Genomic DNA, 15680 nt, shown 5'->3' on the forward strand with positions numbered 1-15680 from the left:
AACTAAGAAAAAGAACATTTAAAAAATTATTTTACCTTGATTTATTCATTCCATAACATTTTTCTGGTTTTTATGCAGATTTGAGTTTCTAATTTATATGACTTTCCTTCTCTCTGAAAAGCTTCCTTTAACATTTTTCTTAAAGCAGATCTACCAGCAATAAATTTCCTCCATTTTATTTCTCCTTCACTTTTGAATGATAATTTCACTGGCAATAGAATTCTAGATTGGTGTTTTGTTTTTTCCTTTCAACAGTTTTAAATATTTCACCCACTCTCTTCTTGCTTGCTTGGCTCTAAAGAGAAATCCAATGTAATTCTCATCCTTCCTCCTCTAGAAGTAAAGTATTTCCACTGCCCCATGACTTCTTTCAAGATTTTCTGTCTTTGCCTTTCTGGTTTGAACAAACTTTTTGGTATTTATCCTATGTGGCATTCTCTAAATTTCCTGGACCTGTGGTTTGGTGTCTGTCATTAATTTTGGAAAACTTTCAGCCATTGTCTCTTTACATATTCTTTTTTTTCTTCTATATCTCTTCCCTTCCCAGGATCTCCATTACAGTTAGGTTACACCTTTTGTAATTGTCCCACAAATCTTAGATATTTTGTTCCATCTTTTTCATTGACTTGTTTTTTTGGCATATCTTCAAGTTCATTCATTCTTTTCTCAGCTATGTCCAGTCTACTGATGAACCCATCAGAAGCATTCTTTATTTCTGTTACATTGCTTTCAATTTCTAGTATTTATTTTTTATTATTCCTTAGAATTTCCATTTCTCTCCTTATTTTATTCATCTGTTCTTTCATATAGTCCTTTTTCCATTAGATCCAGGAGAATATTAATCATAGTTATATTAAATTCTTGGTCTGATAATTACAAAATCTTTGCCATATCTGAGTTTGTCTTTAATGTTTGGTTTATCTCTTCAGTTATGCTTTTTGGTTGTTAGCAAGTCATAGTTTTGCTGTTGAAAACCCTACATGGAATATCAGGTAAAAGGAAGTTAGGTAGATAGGCCTTTACTACGAAATTTATAATTGTTTGGCTAGAGATAGGCTATGCTATTTTTTGCTGTAGCTGTGGTGTCTGAAGCTAAAATTTCCTCTAGTGTCCTTTTTTGTTTCTCTTGTTACTTTTGGATATCCCTAGTAACTCTTTAACTAGGGTCTGAGGCTTGCACTTCTCTTAGCTGTAATCCTCTGTTATTACCCAAGAGTCCTACTGATGTGGTGATATGGCAAGGTGTGGGAGAAGAGAAACATGCTATAGTCCTGTGATTAGGGATCAGCTGTTTTGTGAGACTGAGTTGAGCACTTTCCTTCTCTCAAACTGAAGGCTAAAAGGGGCTGGCATTGGGTGTTCCCTGTTCCCTAACACACATTAGGCTCTGGTAAAATAGTTTCCCCTTGAGGATGGATCTTGTTAAGAAAAACAGAATGCTCTGAAAGTATTTCAAAAGGGTTATTTTTCCTCTAGCCATGCAAAAAGCAAGATATTTTCCTCTGATCTTCACACTGATAATCTCTTAGGCTCTTGGAGTTGAAATTCAAGAAAGTTATGGGGCCCCTCAAAGGCTGAGCCTCCTTTGCAGTTTTTAACTCTCAAGCAGGTCCACTAGAGCCTCCAGCAGTTCCTCACTTGCCGTTTAAAATGCTCCTACTGATATTGGTTGACTCCAGCTGTGATGTTGACCTCAACTTCTGGCTTTTGTTCCTGGTAAACTGTGATCCTCTGGTAAGCTGTGACTCTCTATAACTGTCTGTCTGTCTCTCCCACTTTCAGGGCAGCAGTATGCCTTGTGGCCTCATTTCCCTGGTGGATGTAAGAAGAGTTGTTGGTTTTCAGTTTGTTAAGCTTTTTTTTCTTACTGTGAGGATGGATGCTTCCAAGCTCCTTACATGTTGGACTAGAAACTGAAAATCCTTTGACATTCCTTTGTAAATTTATGCTTAAAATACCTATCATAATTGAAAAGTGCTAGTGTCAAAATCTCAGTGTATTCTTATTCTCCAAAAATTCAGACAAATATACATATTTATTTTCTGTTTTGATCCTTGAAAGAAAAGGAGACTTTTAAAATGTCTGTTATCTGCTAAGCACTTCCTTCCAAATGATATGCTTTTTTGTTGTTCTTAGAATAGATAAAGATGGAGAAGAGGAGAACTAAGAATAATATTAAGAGAGAATCACTTACTGACCACTAGGTCTTGTTATATAGTTTGATGCATTCTTAATTATCTGAATTTGATGTGTTTCACTCTTTAAAAGGCTCAACACTCTATGTTACTTAGTACTAAAATTTCAGGTTTTATCCTGCCTCCTCCTGAGTCACTGTTTAACTTCCTACTATAAATATGGGTTAAGGGTCAATTGCATCATTTTCAAGTAATCTTTCAGCCTACTTAGAAAGTTCTGCAAAGTGACTTGGAATGAAATTTGAACACTTACAAAGATTAGAGAGTAAATATGATTGTTTGTTAAGGTTTAGTCACATTACAATCATCTAAATGCATTTGTTAGTGGATGTTTATAAAGAGGATAATTTAAAACTTTACCCCATAGGAAATTTTGCTTTTTAGAATTGTTAGTTAACAAAATTGATTAAATTAGGGCATATTATTTAGCTCCTTTTTGATTATGTGAAAACACAAGCTGAATATTACTGCTTTCCAAGTTCACATGTGTGGGTAAACACAAATATACATACACACACATAAAATACTGTATTTTATATATTTTTTAAAGGAGAAGTAAACTCTGAGCAAATGTAATGTCTATTCAAAAATATCTTTGCTGATTGGATTAGCATTCTGCTATAAACTTTAAAAAATGACTTAGATTTGATATTACAAAAGGCTCACTTTTTTGTTGTTGTAATAAACACTATACCCTTCAGGTATGATCATTGGCCAGAGAGAATTTCTTACCAGTAAAATAAAAAAGAAAATGGTTGAAGATCTCTGCAATCATGCTCATATACAAGTGTGCGAACACTGTGAGCAGTTTCACAGTTGAAAGCAATAATATATGTGAATTTACGTTAACATAATAAGCAGTCTTGGATAGTTAAAACTTGCCAACCTTCGGTAGAAGCCTAAGTAATTACCACTAGCAGTGGCACAAATTTGGAGGTAATAATAATGATAAGAATAATGAAAACACAATCCTGACAATACTAATGGCTAACATTTATTGATAGTTTACTATGTGCCAGGTATTGTTCTAAGTACTTTACATGTACTGTCTCATTTAATCATGCCCTGATTCTGTGGTTTAGACATAAATGAGTAAACTGAGGCACAAGTTACATGACTTGTTAGTAAGTATCAGAGCTGGTACTTTAAGCTCACTCTTAACTCTGGAATCAGTAGCATTAACATCAATCTTTAATCCTATCTCTATGGATTTGCTGATGAGTTAAAAATAGGTGTTATATAAATTGATTTTTGTCTTATCAGAGTTTAATCTATGTAGACCATTGTTACGTAGACCATTGTTTTTACATGACAATATAATTGAAATTTACTGATATCCACATTAATTTATAATCTGAAGCCAGATTGTAGCAATATAACTAACAAGGCAAAGGTGAGAAGTAAAAATAATCTAGTGTCAAACTGGAGATATGTGTGCAATGCTCCTTTGTTGGACTCAAAACACATTTCTTTTTCATTTCAAAGACTGATAGGCTTGAAAAGTAGGCTTCAAAAGTCAAGCAGTGATTTAGTCTTATCCAGTAGCTTGCAAGGTCATGTTAGCAAACAGGCAATACTGCTGCCACTGAGTTAACTCTGCTCCAGGTCTCCTTAGGTCTTGGTTAAGGGTTTTCCTTCCTTCTTTCCTGTCTACACGGTGATCTCAATTCAAGGTGCTAAGTCTCAAACTAAGGGTCATCTTCCCTTTTTCTAAATCCATCTAAGATTATTTTCTACTCTTTGAAAAGCAACAAGTATATAACTGTCCACCTAAAGCCATTTTTCCTACTCTCCCCCCCCCCACTTTGAAATTCAGGTTTCTACTTTTATTAAAGTCACTTACACCTACTTGTATTGCTTAAAATAATTTCAGATTTTAAGAGTTCCTGCTGCCTTAACTACTTCCCTTGAGAGGCTTACAGCAAGAGGAAATTGTTTATTTTATATTTGCATTCGTATTTACTCAGGAATCAAACTTCATCACAGAGAAACTTAATAAAGAGATAAAGAGAGTACCCTAGTGTTACATGGCAAAGGGTGCGGTCGGTGACATGGCCTGGTTGGGTAACCTGGCAAGAAAGACCCCACTGTAACACATCTGAGTAGAAGGACCAGGATTTGCTGCCACGACGCAAAAAAGTCTGCTTTTTTGAACTGGGACTTGGCAGAGCGGGCGGCAACCCTGCACAGCACAGCTGCCGAAAAGGGAGCTGGAGACTTGCTGCACCGGCAGCAGGAAGTGTGATGCAGGCTTGAGACCCAAACACCGAAATCCCTTCTCAGCAGCGCCTCCCAAAGCCAGCCACTGCTTTCTCTAGGAGAAGGCGCAGAGTCCCCAGACCCAGTCTGGCCGCACCCCATCTCCTTTCTCTTGCCTCCGCAGCGGCACACAGACGAGCACGTGAGCGCGGCAGCGCGTCCCAGCTGTGCCTCAGCTGACCGCCTCCTGATTGGCTGAGACAGACGTGGGCTGGGGTGGGGACTGGCCGCCTGCGTCCCTCGCCATTGGCTCTCAAGGAACCCGCCTCCCCCTCAGGTGAGGCGGGCTTGCGTGAGCGCGCGCCGGGCTCCGCGGGCGCGCGGTCCCCCTACACTCCCTCCGCGCGCGCCCCCGCGCGCGCCTCCGCCCTTGCCCGCCCCCTGCCGCTGCCTCAGCTCCTCAGTGCACAGAACCGCCTCGTCTGAGGGGACGCGAGGATCGCCCTCGCTGCCGCTTTGGCCAGTGCGTCGGCCCGGGCCCTGACAAGCTGCCCCAGGGGAGGCTCTTCCGAGCCAGAGTTGGACCTCTGCGATTGCCGTCTGCTCTCCCTCCTCTGATCTCACAAGGGGTTTCCCGCCTCGCACCCCCCACCTCTGGACGTGCCTTTTCTCCCCTCCCCGCGTGTGGAGGGAGCCAGCGCTTAGGCCGGAGCGAGCCTGGGGGCCGCGGGCCGTGAAGGCATCGCGGGCACCGATTCACCATGGAGGGCGCCGGGGGCGCGAACGACAAGAAAAAGTAAGCCCACTCCCCTCCGCCGGCCGCCTTCTCCCCCCGGCGCCCCCGCCCGCCGCCGGGGGCTCGCGGGCCGGCCTCCGCGTTCCGGGGGGCCGCCTTTTTGTTTCTGCCTCTCCCCCCTCCTCTCTTTCTCCCCCAGCCTCGCCGGCCGGGCTCCCCACTGTCCACGTCGCCATCTTGTAGTGGGGGGTGGGAGACGCGTCTAAAGTGCTTTCAGGGGCCGGGGGCCGGGGGCTGGGCCCTGCTCGCCTCCTTTCCCGGCAGCCCGGGCCTCGCATCGCCTTCCCTACCCGCCTCAAACCCCCAGCCTGCCGCGTGCCCTGCTCCGGGTGGACTTCCCCCAGCCTGAAAACCCCGGGAAGAGAAATGAGCCGCAGCTTGGTCGCCGCCACTTGCACCCGAGCTTCCGCTCCTTCCCGCCCCCGTCCTCTCCTGTTCCATTGAAAACTCGGCCCCGGGGCGGCCCTTGCACGCGGGTCCTGGCTTCGGTATGGGTTCGGGGCCCTGGGTTTCCGACCTAGGAGCTCGCGTGGTTGGTTGGGTGAGATCTTGCTCTGCGGTTGTCCGGCCAGGCGGGTGTCTTTGCCTTTGTGCGTTAGGGATTTGCCACGATGGCCTGGGATGCTAACTTTTTCGTTTGCACGTGCAGGTTTGGTTTGGTTTGGTTTTAATCGCGTTGAAAAACTTGTCTAGAGCAAGACTCGGAGTAACGGGAATTTAGAGAAATAGTAACATTTTAATGAGAACGTCGGAATTGGATACCTGTGTTTCTATCACCTGTCATGAGAGCCCAGATGTTATAAGTGAATTATATGCTTCATTCATTCTTGAAAATATCTTAGTGAAAACGTAGCGGGTGGCTAAATTCAGGCAAACACTTTTAATGAGGTTGGGGGGGGCGTATATGGGTATGTGATCAGAGCAAACGAAATGCAGCACTAAAATGTTACGAAGTTTTTAGATTGACCCCACTGATTTTTCTGAAATTGAGGTATATTAAAATATACGCAAAGTAAATAAATAACCATCTTGTTAGAACTTAATGCAAGTTTTAAAAACACTTCGAAGTTAGAGTCTTAACTGGTACATTATAGGATTAAGAATTGTGAGTCCAACCAGTGGAATTAAGTGCCCCCCACCCCCGCCCGCCCAACCCCACCACCCCGCCACGTCCCCCCACCTTTTGGTCCACTCTGGTATTTTAACCTTTGAGGAAATTATTTTAAGGAATTGAAGATTTATGCTAAGAGTTCTGGTTAGTAGGCTGGCTTTACTGTTAAGTCCTTGCTCTCTTCTGGGACAGATTAAGTGCCCTAATCAGTATCAGCAGAAGATAAACTTGTTTATGTTCCTGCGATTTTGTGGATTCTTTTTTGGTCTTTCTCTAATAGAATGATAAGTTCTCAGTTTGTATACACCAGAGAAAGCGTGTATAAAATTTAAAAAGTGAGTAAACAGATCTAGACCCAATTCCAAGAGTTGCCAGGAATTAATTGCAATTAAATTTGTAGAGGTGATTACAAGGCTTTTGATGAAATGATGAGGCTGCTGTGAACCTAAGGCACATCACCTCAGTGTATTGTCAATATTCTGTCCTTAGTGCTAAAACATATTTAACATTGTACATGAAGTTATGCACCATTCAGTGTCTTTCTGTGTGCCTTATTGTACTTGTATCTCCTTTGCAGTTCATAAGTTGAGAAGAGCATAAGCTTTAATATAAATGAATTAATTACCTACTGTGCTTCACTCCCAAGTCTAAACCAGTTCTTAATTTTCCTCAGTCCCATTTGTTATTTGCAAAATATTCTCATTTGAAAATTTAGCATAAACTTGAGTTGGATTTAATGGTTCTTATTACAGAAGTTGTTTTAACTGGTAAAATAAGTTAAACACAACAAATGGTACTCAACAACTAGTATAACTGGTAAATTAAGTTAAACACAACAAATGGTACTCAACAACTTATAGGTGCTGTTTGTTAAAGAAGTCTTTTTTTATCCTTTTCTAACTAATAATTTTAAAACTTTTAAAAAAGAAAACTGGGAGATTGAGGGGCTGAGATTTTTCTCCTTAGAATTTTTCCACTAAATGAGCCTGTAGGGTGCAGGTGGGGGAGACAAATTTGTCTTTTCTTAAAGGAGGGCTAGGAAACTCAAAAGCTAAAGGATTAGAAGAAATCAGAACAGAAGTTAGGTATGGTTATAATAGATTTCACATAGGAAATTTCATGTTGACTGCTTAGTAACAGGGATTGGATTTAATAGCACATTAATGTTGAATTTTAGATTTCAGTGAAATGTCAAGAGGTTCATTGTTCTCTTTTAGGTTTCAGGGCAGATTCCTTCAGAGTTTTCAAAACATAGTTGTATCATTAAAGTAAAATCTCTGAGAATGGATATTCCTTAACTTCGGTCATTAAAAATCAAGAACCTCTCATTCACTAGTAAACATTTTTCTTGTTACAGTTTTACTTTGATTTCTTTGAAGAGGTTGCCTGATGGTTAAGAGCTTAAGATTTGAACCTGACCCCTCTGAGTGCAGCTTTTTACTTGTTAGCTTTGTGAGCCTGGGCAAGTTATTACTTAATGCTTCTGAGCCTATTTCCTCCTTTTTAAATGATGATAATAATAGCAGCCATCTTAGAGGTTATTGAGAAGATTAAATGAGATAATGCCTAGTGTTTGATTTAGGAGTCTTGGTAACATTATATACTTGAAAGTAGATGTTACTTGTTAAAGTTTTAATTTGAACTTCCACAACACTTAAAAACTTTTTTTTTGTTTGTTTTGCACGTCCTTCCAAATATTTGTGTTACTTCCTCTTCTCCCTACTTTTCTTGTCTTTATCCCCTAAAAATGAAAAGACTGTCATTGGACCCAGAAGTTTAAAGGGATTCTTTTTAGTTAAAACAGGACCTGAATTATGTTGGCATCTAGCATCAAGTATTCTTGAGCATCTAATCTAGTGTCTACGATAGGCCCCCTTTTTTCACATTTCCTTACCCCCTTGTTCCCACCCCAAATAGGCTACTAAAAATTTTCTCTGGACTTCAGAGACTAGAGTCATAATCACATATACTAGTCAGACAGTTCAATTTAGCAGGGTATGTGCAAGGAACTGCAGTCTTACAAATGGCAATAACCTTTTTTTTTTTGTCTTGATGCCAGTTTGAAGTAGACAGTTTTGTAAATGTTAATCTTTCCTAAATATGATGAGTTGATAAAATAAGTGTGGTAAAACATATGAGTCTACATAGTAGAAAAACTGTCCTTTACTTATGAATTTGTCCAGAGGTAAGATCATTGGCTTTATCTCAAGGCAAGGCTTCAAGACTGTATTATTTAAATGGTTCTTTGTAGCTCAATTTGTATAATATTTATATTAGTGCACTCTTCCACATGTATGTGTTTACTGAACTACCACGTTGTTTTAGATTAAGTGGTAGTTCATTGCTGTGGTCCACTACGAAGCATTTTGTGCAGTTTAGATAACATCCAATCTTTCTACCTATTGACTTTTATTGTCTTTGCAGCTCTATTGGGGTTTGGGCTCAAGGTAAAGATTTTGTGGTGACATTCTATTGTTGTATGTTAAGAATGGTGTGTAGAAGGCTGAGGGATTAGGCTCTCCACTGATTTTTTTCAGAAGAGCTTGTAACAGTCTTTATGTTCGGTGGTAAAGTAAAAACCTTACTATGCATGAGTGTTAAAGATTTGGGTTAGATTATTGTGCTTGTGTATAGACTTGTTCTCTTAAAATATAATTTAAAAAATTTAGATATTTAAAGTACTATATTCTTTCCTTGTGTGAGATTAGTAACATAGGTCTGGTTTTCCAAGCAGGAGAAAACACTGACTTAAATGTGTTGTTGGGTTAGTTTTCTATTAAGAAATTGATTTTAATTCATAAGAAGAATGCTCTTTTTGCCCCTTGTTTCTTTCTTTCTTTCTCTTTTTTTCTTTTGTAAACATTGGGACTGATTATCCAAGTTGGTGGATTTTATACTCAGCCTTCTGCTGTTTGTGATATATGTGTTGTGTATGTTTTCTGCTTAACTAGAGGGTTAGAAAAAAGAATTTGAAACTAAGATAAGCCACTCTTCTTGTTGCTCACTATTTTTGGTAAAAGTATAATGATAATTTTTAAATTTGTTATAGGCCTTGGAATTTTAAAAATAATTGTATCTCTGTTTCTTGGAGCATCAAAAAATTAAGTGTTTTGTATGTGCATTGAGTTTTATATTAAAAGTTGTGTTTCCTGCAGTAAAAAATAATAAACATATCTTTGCCGGGTATGATTCTTTTAGAAAAAATATAAAATTAATTATATAAAAACATTTATAAGTGATTACCTCACATGACTTTTTTTTTCTCCCATAACTTTTAAAATGATTATGGGGTTTTTTAAGTTGTGGTTTTAAAAAACAACATAAAATTTCCCATCTTAACTATTTCTAAATGTACAACTCAGTAGTGTTATGTATATTCACATTGTTGTATAACCAATCTCTGGAACTTTTTTACCTTGTAAAATTGAAACTCTATTAAACAACTATCCCCAATTTCCCCCTCTTCCTACCTTTTGGCAACCATCATTCTGCTCTATGAGTTTGACTACTAAATTCCTCTTATAAGTAGAATCATACAATTTTTGTCATTTTGTGACTGGTTTATTTCACTGGGGCTTCCCTGGTGGCTCAGATGGTAAAGAATCCACCTGCAATGTGGGAGACCTGGGTTGGGAAGATCGGCTGGAGAAGGAAATGGCTACCTACTCCAGTATTCTGGCCTGGAGAATTTCATGGACAGAGGAGCCTGGCAGGCTACAGTCCATGGGGGTCACAAAAAGTTGGACATGACTGAGAAATTTTCAGTTCACTTATTTCACTTAATATAATGTCCTTAAGATCACCCATGTTGTAGCATGTGTGAAAACTTTCTTCCTTTTTAAGGCTGAATAATGTATAACACATTTTGTTTATCCTTTCATCTTTCAGTAGACACTTAGGTTATATCGACAAAAATAGTCAATAAACAATCTATAATAGAAATAGGAAAGGGTTTTCTTTGAACCAAACTGAGGACTGTAGCCCAGAAGACAGCCTCCTAGATTACTCTGAGAAATTGCTCTGGACAAGCATGGTTTCAGCACAGTTTATGTCTTGTCAGAACAATAGGGATACATTCATTCAAGGTTTCAAAAGAAAAAAAAAAAAAAAAAAGATCAGCATGTACATAGCCAGTCAGTATGGCCTTGGCACCTGGGAAGGGAGTCTTATCATCCAAGAAATACCAGCTTTGGCATCCCAAAAGGAGGCATTTAATCTTTTTTCCGCCAAGTATATTTTTTAACTGAAGATATCACTTGTAGAACAAAAATAGACATAACTTTTAAATCATTGGATGAAAGAAAACACCATTTACCATAGAAAACAAATGGTAGAGAGCAAGGAAAGATGAGAAAACAGCACAAGGCAAAATGACAGAACTGAAATCATACTTCTGGTCAGTGTGCCCCCCCGCCTTTTTTTTTTTTTTTAAATAACTGAAGCATATGTACAGTGTATATTTGGTAAACCACAGTCTGTTCTAGTTAGCATAAAATTTAAGTTAACTCTTGTACAGCCAGAATGATTTCTTCATACCTCAATATCAGTTGCTTCCACTTGTTGGCCATTGTGAATAGTGACTCTATGAACATGGGTGTGCAAATATCTCTTGGAGATCTTGTGTTCAGTTATTTTGTATATATACCCAGAAGTAGATTGCTGGATCATATGATAACTCTTCTTTTAAATTGTTTAAGGAGCTGCCCATACTGTTTTCCATAGTGGCTGCACCATTTACGTTTCCACTTACAGTGCACAGGGGTTCCTAGTTTCTCCACATCATTCCCAACACTTGCTGTTTTTTTGTTTTTATGATAGTAGCCATCATAATGGATATGTTGAAGTGGTTGTGTTTTTAAGGGTTTGCTTGTGGGTAATTAACCAACTTAAAATAACAGAGAACAGTTGCCACTAGAAGCTTTATCAGAAGTGAGGTTAAGCATCTATGAAATGAGAATTAAGTTTCTCTAGTGACTCTGAAAGATTTGATGTACCAGTACTTTCTCAGAGAAGTATTTAGTGTTTAAAATGGTCTCTACCTGTTATATTGTTGCTAAATTCCCATTTCTTAGTAACTTTGTTTTGAAGTACTTAAAACAATAATTGAAGTGACTTACTTATATTAGAAAACTATTCTCAAGATGTTATGTTTTCTTTGCTCTGGTGATCTCACCTGTTATGAGTGTCTTCATTTAAAAATTTTACTTCATTATGATATTAAACATAAAGATTATTCCCAAGTGTGATTTTCAAAATTTATTGTTTTGTAAATGGGACAGAATTTAGTAATGGAATATAACTCACTATAGTTCTTGCAGTTCTACTGTAGTTCTACCTTTTGGTTTGGAAGTTACAGTATTTAAAATGACTGCTAGTTAATATTGAGTTTCCCCTTATTAGTGACATTTCTGTGTGCTTCTCCACTGTTTCTAATAGTTTGTGAGAATTTATTTTTCCAAATGAATCATACTGTGGTAAACATAAAGTTTAAAGGCAGAACTTTTAAATCTTTGAGTTGAGTGTATTTCTGTTCTTATATATAGATCTTTTCTTGAGAATTCAGATGCTGAGCAAATTTCTTTAAAGTGATTGCTTCCTCTTTTTTTCAGTTGTGAAATTAAAACGTTTCAATGAATAAGGTCACAAATAGACCTAACTTGAAACTTGTAATGTAAAAGAGATTACTGGTATACAGTAACCTCTTAATAAGTATTTGAATGAATAAATAAACAATGAGAATAACTGAGTGAACAAAGAAAGCACAGAATGATTTTAAGAGGATTTTTTGGAAGTCATCATTGCTCTTCCATGTTGCTCTTTTCATAGGAATTTTTGTTATGCTAGGGCATCTGCATGTGTTGTGCTGCTTTAGAACATTCTTGAATCTTGAGTTTTAATTTTTTTGTCACTTGGAGGAGAAGGGGACGACAGAGGATGAGATGGTTGGATGGCATCACCGACTCGATAGATGTGAGTTTGAGCAGGCTCCAGGAGTTTGGTGATGAACAGGGAAGCCTGGCGTGCTGCAGTCCATGGGGTCACGAAGAGTCGGACATGATTGAGTGACTGAACTGAACTGATTAATACCAGATCAGAAAACACATTGTGTTAATAAATATAGCTATGTAACATGTACAAGCCTTGAAAATAACTCAATACCCTATCTTAAGGTATCTTTAAAACTAATTCTATATATACAGTGTGTGTGTATCTTAGTTGCTTAGTCATGACTGACTCTTTGCAACCTGATGGACTGTAGCCCACCAGGCTCCTCTGTCCTTGGGATTCTCCAGGCAGGAGTACTCGAGTAAGGTTGCCCTTTCCTTCTCCAGCGCATCTTCCCCACCCAGGCGTCAAACCCAGGTCTCCTGCATTGCTGATGGAGTCCTTACTGATGGAGCCACCAGGTACTCTCCTATATATGCAGAACACCAAATAAAAAGTTTATATTACTAAGACGCATATGTGTATGGTTGTGGAAAATCAGGTAGGTAAATGTGGAAGATATCTACTTTTGTTTCATCTTTAGCAAACATTTGGAGAAGGCAATGGTACCCCACTCCAGTACTCTTGCCTGGAAGATCCCATGGATGGAGGAGCCTGGTAGGCTGCAGTCCATGGGGTCGCTAAGAGTCGGAGTCGACTGAGCGACTTCACTTTCACTTTTCACTTTCACACATTGGAGAAGGAAATGGCAACCCACTCCAGTGTTCTTGCCTGGAGAATCCCAGGGACGGGGGAGCCAGGTGGGCTGCCGTCTATGGGGTCGCACAGAGTCGACACAACTGAAGTGACTTAGCAGTAGCAAACATTTCTTACAATCTACTCTAAATGTCTAATAAGTTTAGATCAGTTTATATTCTCTAGCAGTATTTGAGAGTGCCCTTTTCTTACACTTGATCATCATTATTTGTTTTTAAGATGAAACACTGTTTGTTAGTATATTAGGATTCTTTTTATTGCAAGTGATGAAACACAGCTCAAACTTGTTTCAGAGGCTGGATGGGGAGGCTGTTACTAGCTCACACAATTTGGCTTTGGTTTAGGGACAGCTAGACCCAGTATCTTAAGTGATGTCTTTAAAATGTAATCTCAGGCTTTCTCTTGAATTTTACTTGGTTTATATTTTGCTTGATTTGCATGTTGCCTCCTTCTGCCACCGACAGTCTATTAATATGGTATGAAATATGGCCACTAAGCATTCCCATGCTTGCCTCCATACAGTTTGTGATGATAAAAGGAAAAAGAAGAAAAACTCACTCTGTCTTCTAGCATCTACATATCAGTCTCCTGGATGAATGCCAGTTTGCCCTGCTTGGACCATTATTTTTAACTATGTCAATGGAGTTGTCTGATTACATGAGTCAAATATCATTTTGTATATTATTTGATTGCCTTGATGTAGATTATTAATTATCTCTTTATAAAGGACTCTTGATCAGTGCTGGTATCCTAATGAATGGGCTGTAGGTTTTTATTGTAAAGTGCCTAAATTCATATGGTATAGAGTCTTCTTTCAAGCCTGGTCAGTCTACAATTGTTCTTGCTCTGTGCCTTTAGGGAAGCTTAAAATCTCTTCTCTGGACTAGGGTTTTCATTTCATTTCTTTAAGAGAAATGTCATAATGACTGACTACTGGCTAAGAGCTTTGGCTCTAGAGGCTGGCTGCTTGCTTTGCTCCTTCAGTTATGTGATCTCGCACAAGTTGCGTTACCTGTCTAGGTCTCACTTTGTTCATATGTAAATTAGGATGAATAATTGCCTTATAGGATTGTTGTGAGGGCAAATAAGATATTAACCCATGTGGAGCACTCATAACAGTTCTGGGCATAAAGTAAGGGCTTAATAAACTGGAAACCATAATTGGTTTCATACAGTTATTATATTTATTAAGTTGTTTTCAGAAGAGTTCCAGTTCCTTGAAATCTCATGATATTATTTAGAATCCGTCACATTCTGACAAAGGCTGATGTCCTTTTGAGCTAAACCATCAGTGAACTTATAATAGTGGTAAGAATAGTTAGTGCTGCTTTTCCTCTACATTGATATTTTTCTATGAACGTTTGGCCTTTGAAAATTACATGGACATACTTTTTTTGTACAGACATTCTAAAATCTTTTTCTACAGTGGTAATAGTAAAGGAAGAAAAATACTCTGAAGTTTATTTATTTGGTTGTTAGAGGATGGAAAATTAAGAAAGCCTCCTTTTCCATGCATTTTGGGAGTCAAAATTTCATTAAAGGTCTGTTTAGTCTGTTTGCAGAGAAGAGTTGGAAATTGCCTACCTTTGCAGTAACATAGCTAAAATGTTTAAATGAGTTATGTTTCAAATCAGTAGAGCCTTCATTAGGGGTGGAGGAAGGGATATTTTCTTGGATAATAAGTTGATTTATTTCAGTGGCTCAAAAATTTTTTTCAGCCCTAGACCACTACTGTTAACACCTAAGCACCATGGCTTGTAACAGATTATTGCACATTCATTTATTCAGCAGATATTTGTGCATCTTATTTGTTAAGCAGAGCAGTGAATTGTTGATGGCTCAGGCCATAGTTAAATATTCAGTTTTTGGTATTAATTGATACATTTATTATGTGTTCCATCTTTTATTTTTTAATACAGTGTGATTTTAGGTTTGAGATTCTTGCAAAATAATTGACTTTAGGATTTAAGTATTATTAGTTTAATATAAACCATCACAGGAATATCCTCTATAATTGTGTTTACAAATTTGCCAATCTACTCTGAGAATTTTGTTTTTCAGTTGCTCAGTCATGTCTTTTTGTGACCCTATAGATTGCAGCATGCCAGGCTTCCCTGTCCTTCACTATCTCGCTGAGTTTGCTCAAACTCATGTCCATAAGTCAGTGATGCCATCCAACCATCTCATCCTCTGTTGCCCCCTTCTCCTCTTGCCCTCAATCTTTCCCAGCATCAGGGTCTTTTCCAGTGAGTCAGCTCTTTGCATCAGGTGGCCAAAGTATTAAAGCTTCAGCTTCAGCATCAGTCCTTCCAATGATTATTCAGGATTGATTTCCTTTAGATTGGCTTGATCTCCTTGTAGTCCAAGGGACTCTCAAGGGTCTTCTCTAACACCACAGTTCAAAAGTATCAGTTCGTCAGGGTTCAGCTTTCTTTATGGTTCAAGTCTCACATCCATACATGACTACTGGAAAAAGCCATAGCTTCGACTAGACGGACCTTTGTTGGCAAAGTAGTTTCTTTGCTTTTGAATACGCTGTCTAGATTTGTCATAGCTTTTATTCCAAGGAACAAGTGTCTTTTAATTTCGTGGCTGCAGTCATTGTCCACAGTGATTTTGGAGCTGAAGAATTTCCTTAGAGACACAAAAAGCACATTTTTGTAGCTTTAAATGTTAG

At 38.6% G+C, this 15680-nt stretch overlaps 1 protein-coding gene across 1 annotated transcript in view; it reads left to right on the top strand.

The window, feature by feature from the left end:
- The first annotated feature begins 4509 nt into the window (after window positions 1-4509).
- Window positions 4510-15680, top strand: part of HIF1A (hypoxia inducible factor 1 subunit alpha) — a 46803-nt gene continuing 35632 nt past the window's right edge. Inside the window, exon 1 of the mRNA XM_069596763.1 lies at window positions 4510-5190. Within this exon, the coding sequence (XP_069452864.1) occupies window positions 5156-5190 (35 nt within the window). The 5' untranslated portion in view covers window positions 4510-5155. The remainder of the gene's footprint in view (window positions 5191-15680) is intronic.

The sequence above is a fragment of the Ovis canadensis genome, chromosome 7 (assembly GCF_042477335.2).
Source record: "Ovis canadensis isolate MfBH-ARS-UI-01 breed Bighorn chromosome 7, ARS-UI_OviCan_v2, whole genome shotgun sequence".
In the NCBI taxonomy this organism is placed as follows: domain Eukaryota; kingdom Metazoa; phylum Chordata; class Mammalia; order Artiodactyla; family Bovidae; genus Ovis; species Ovis canadensis.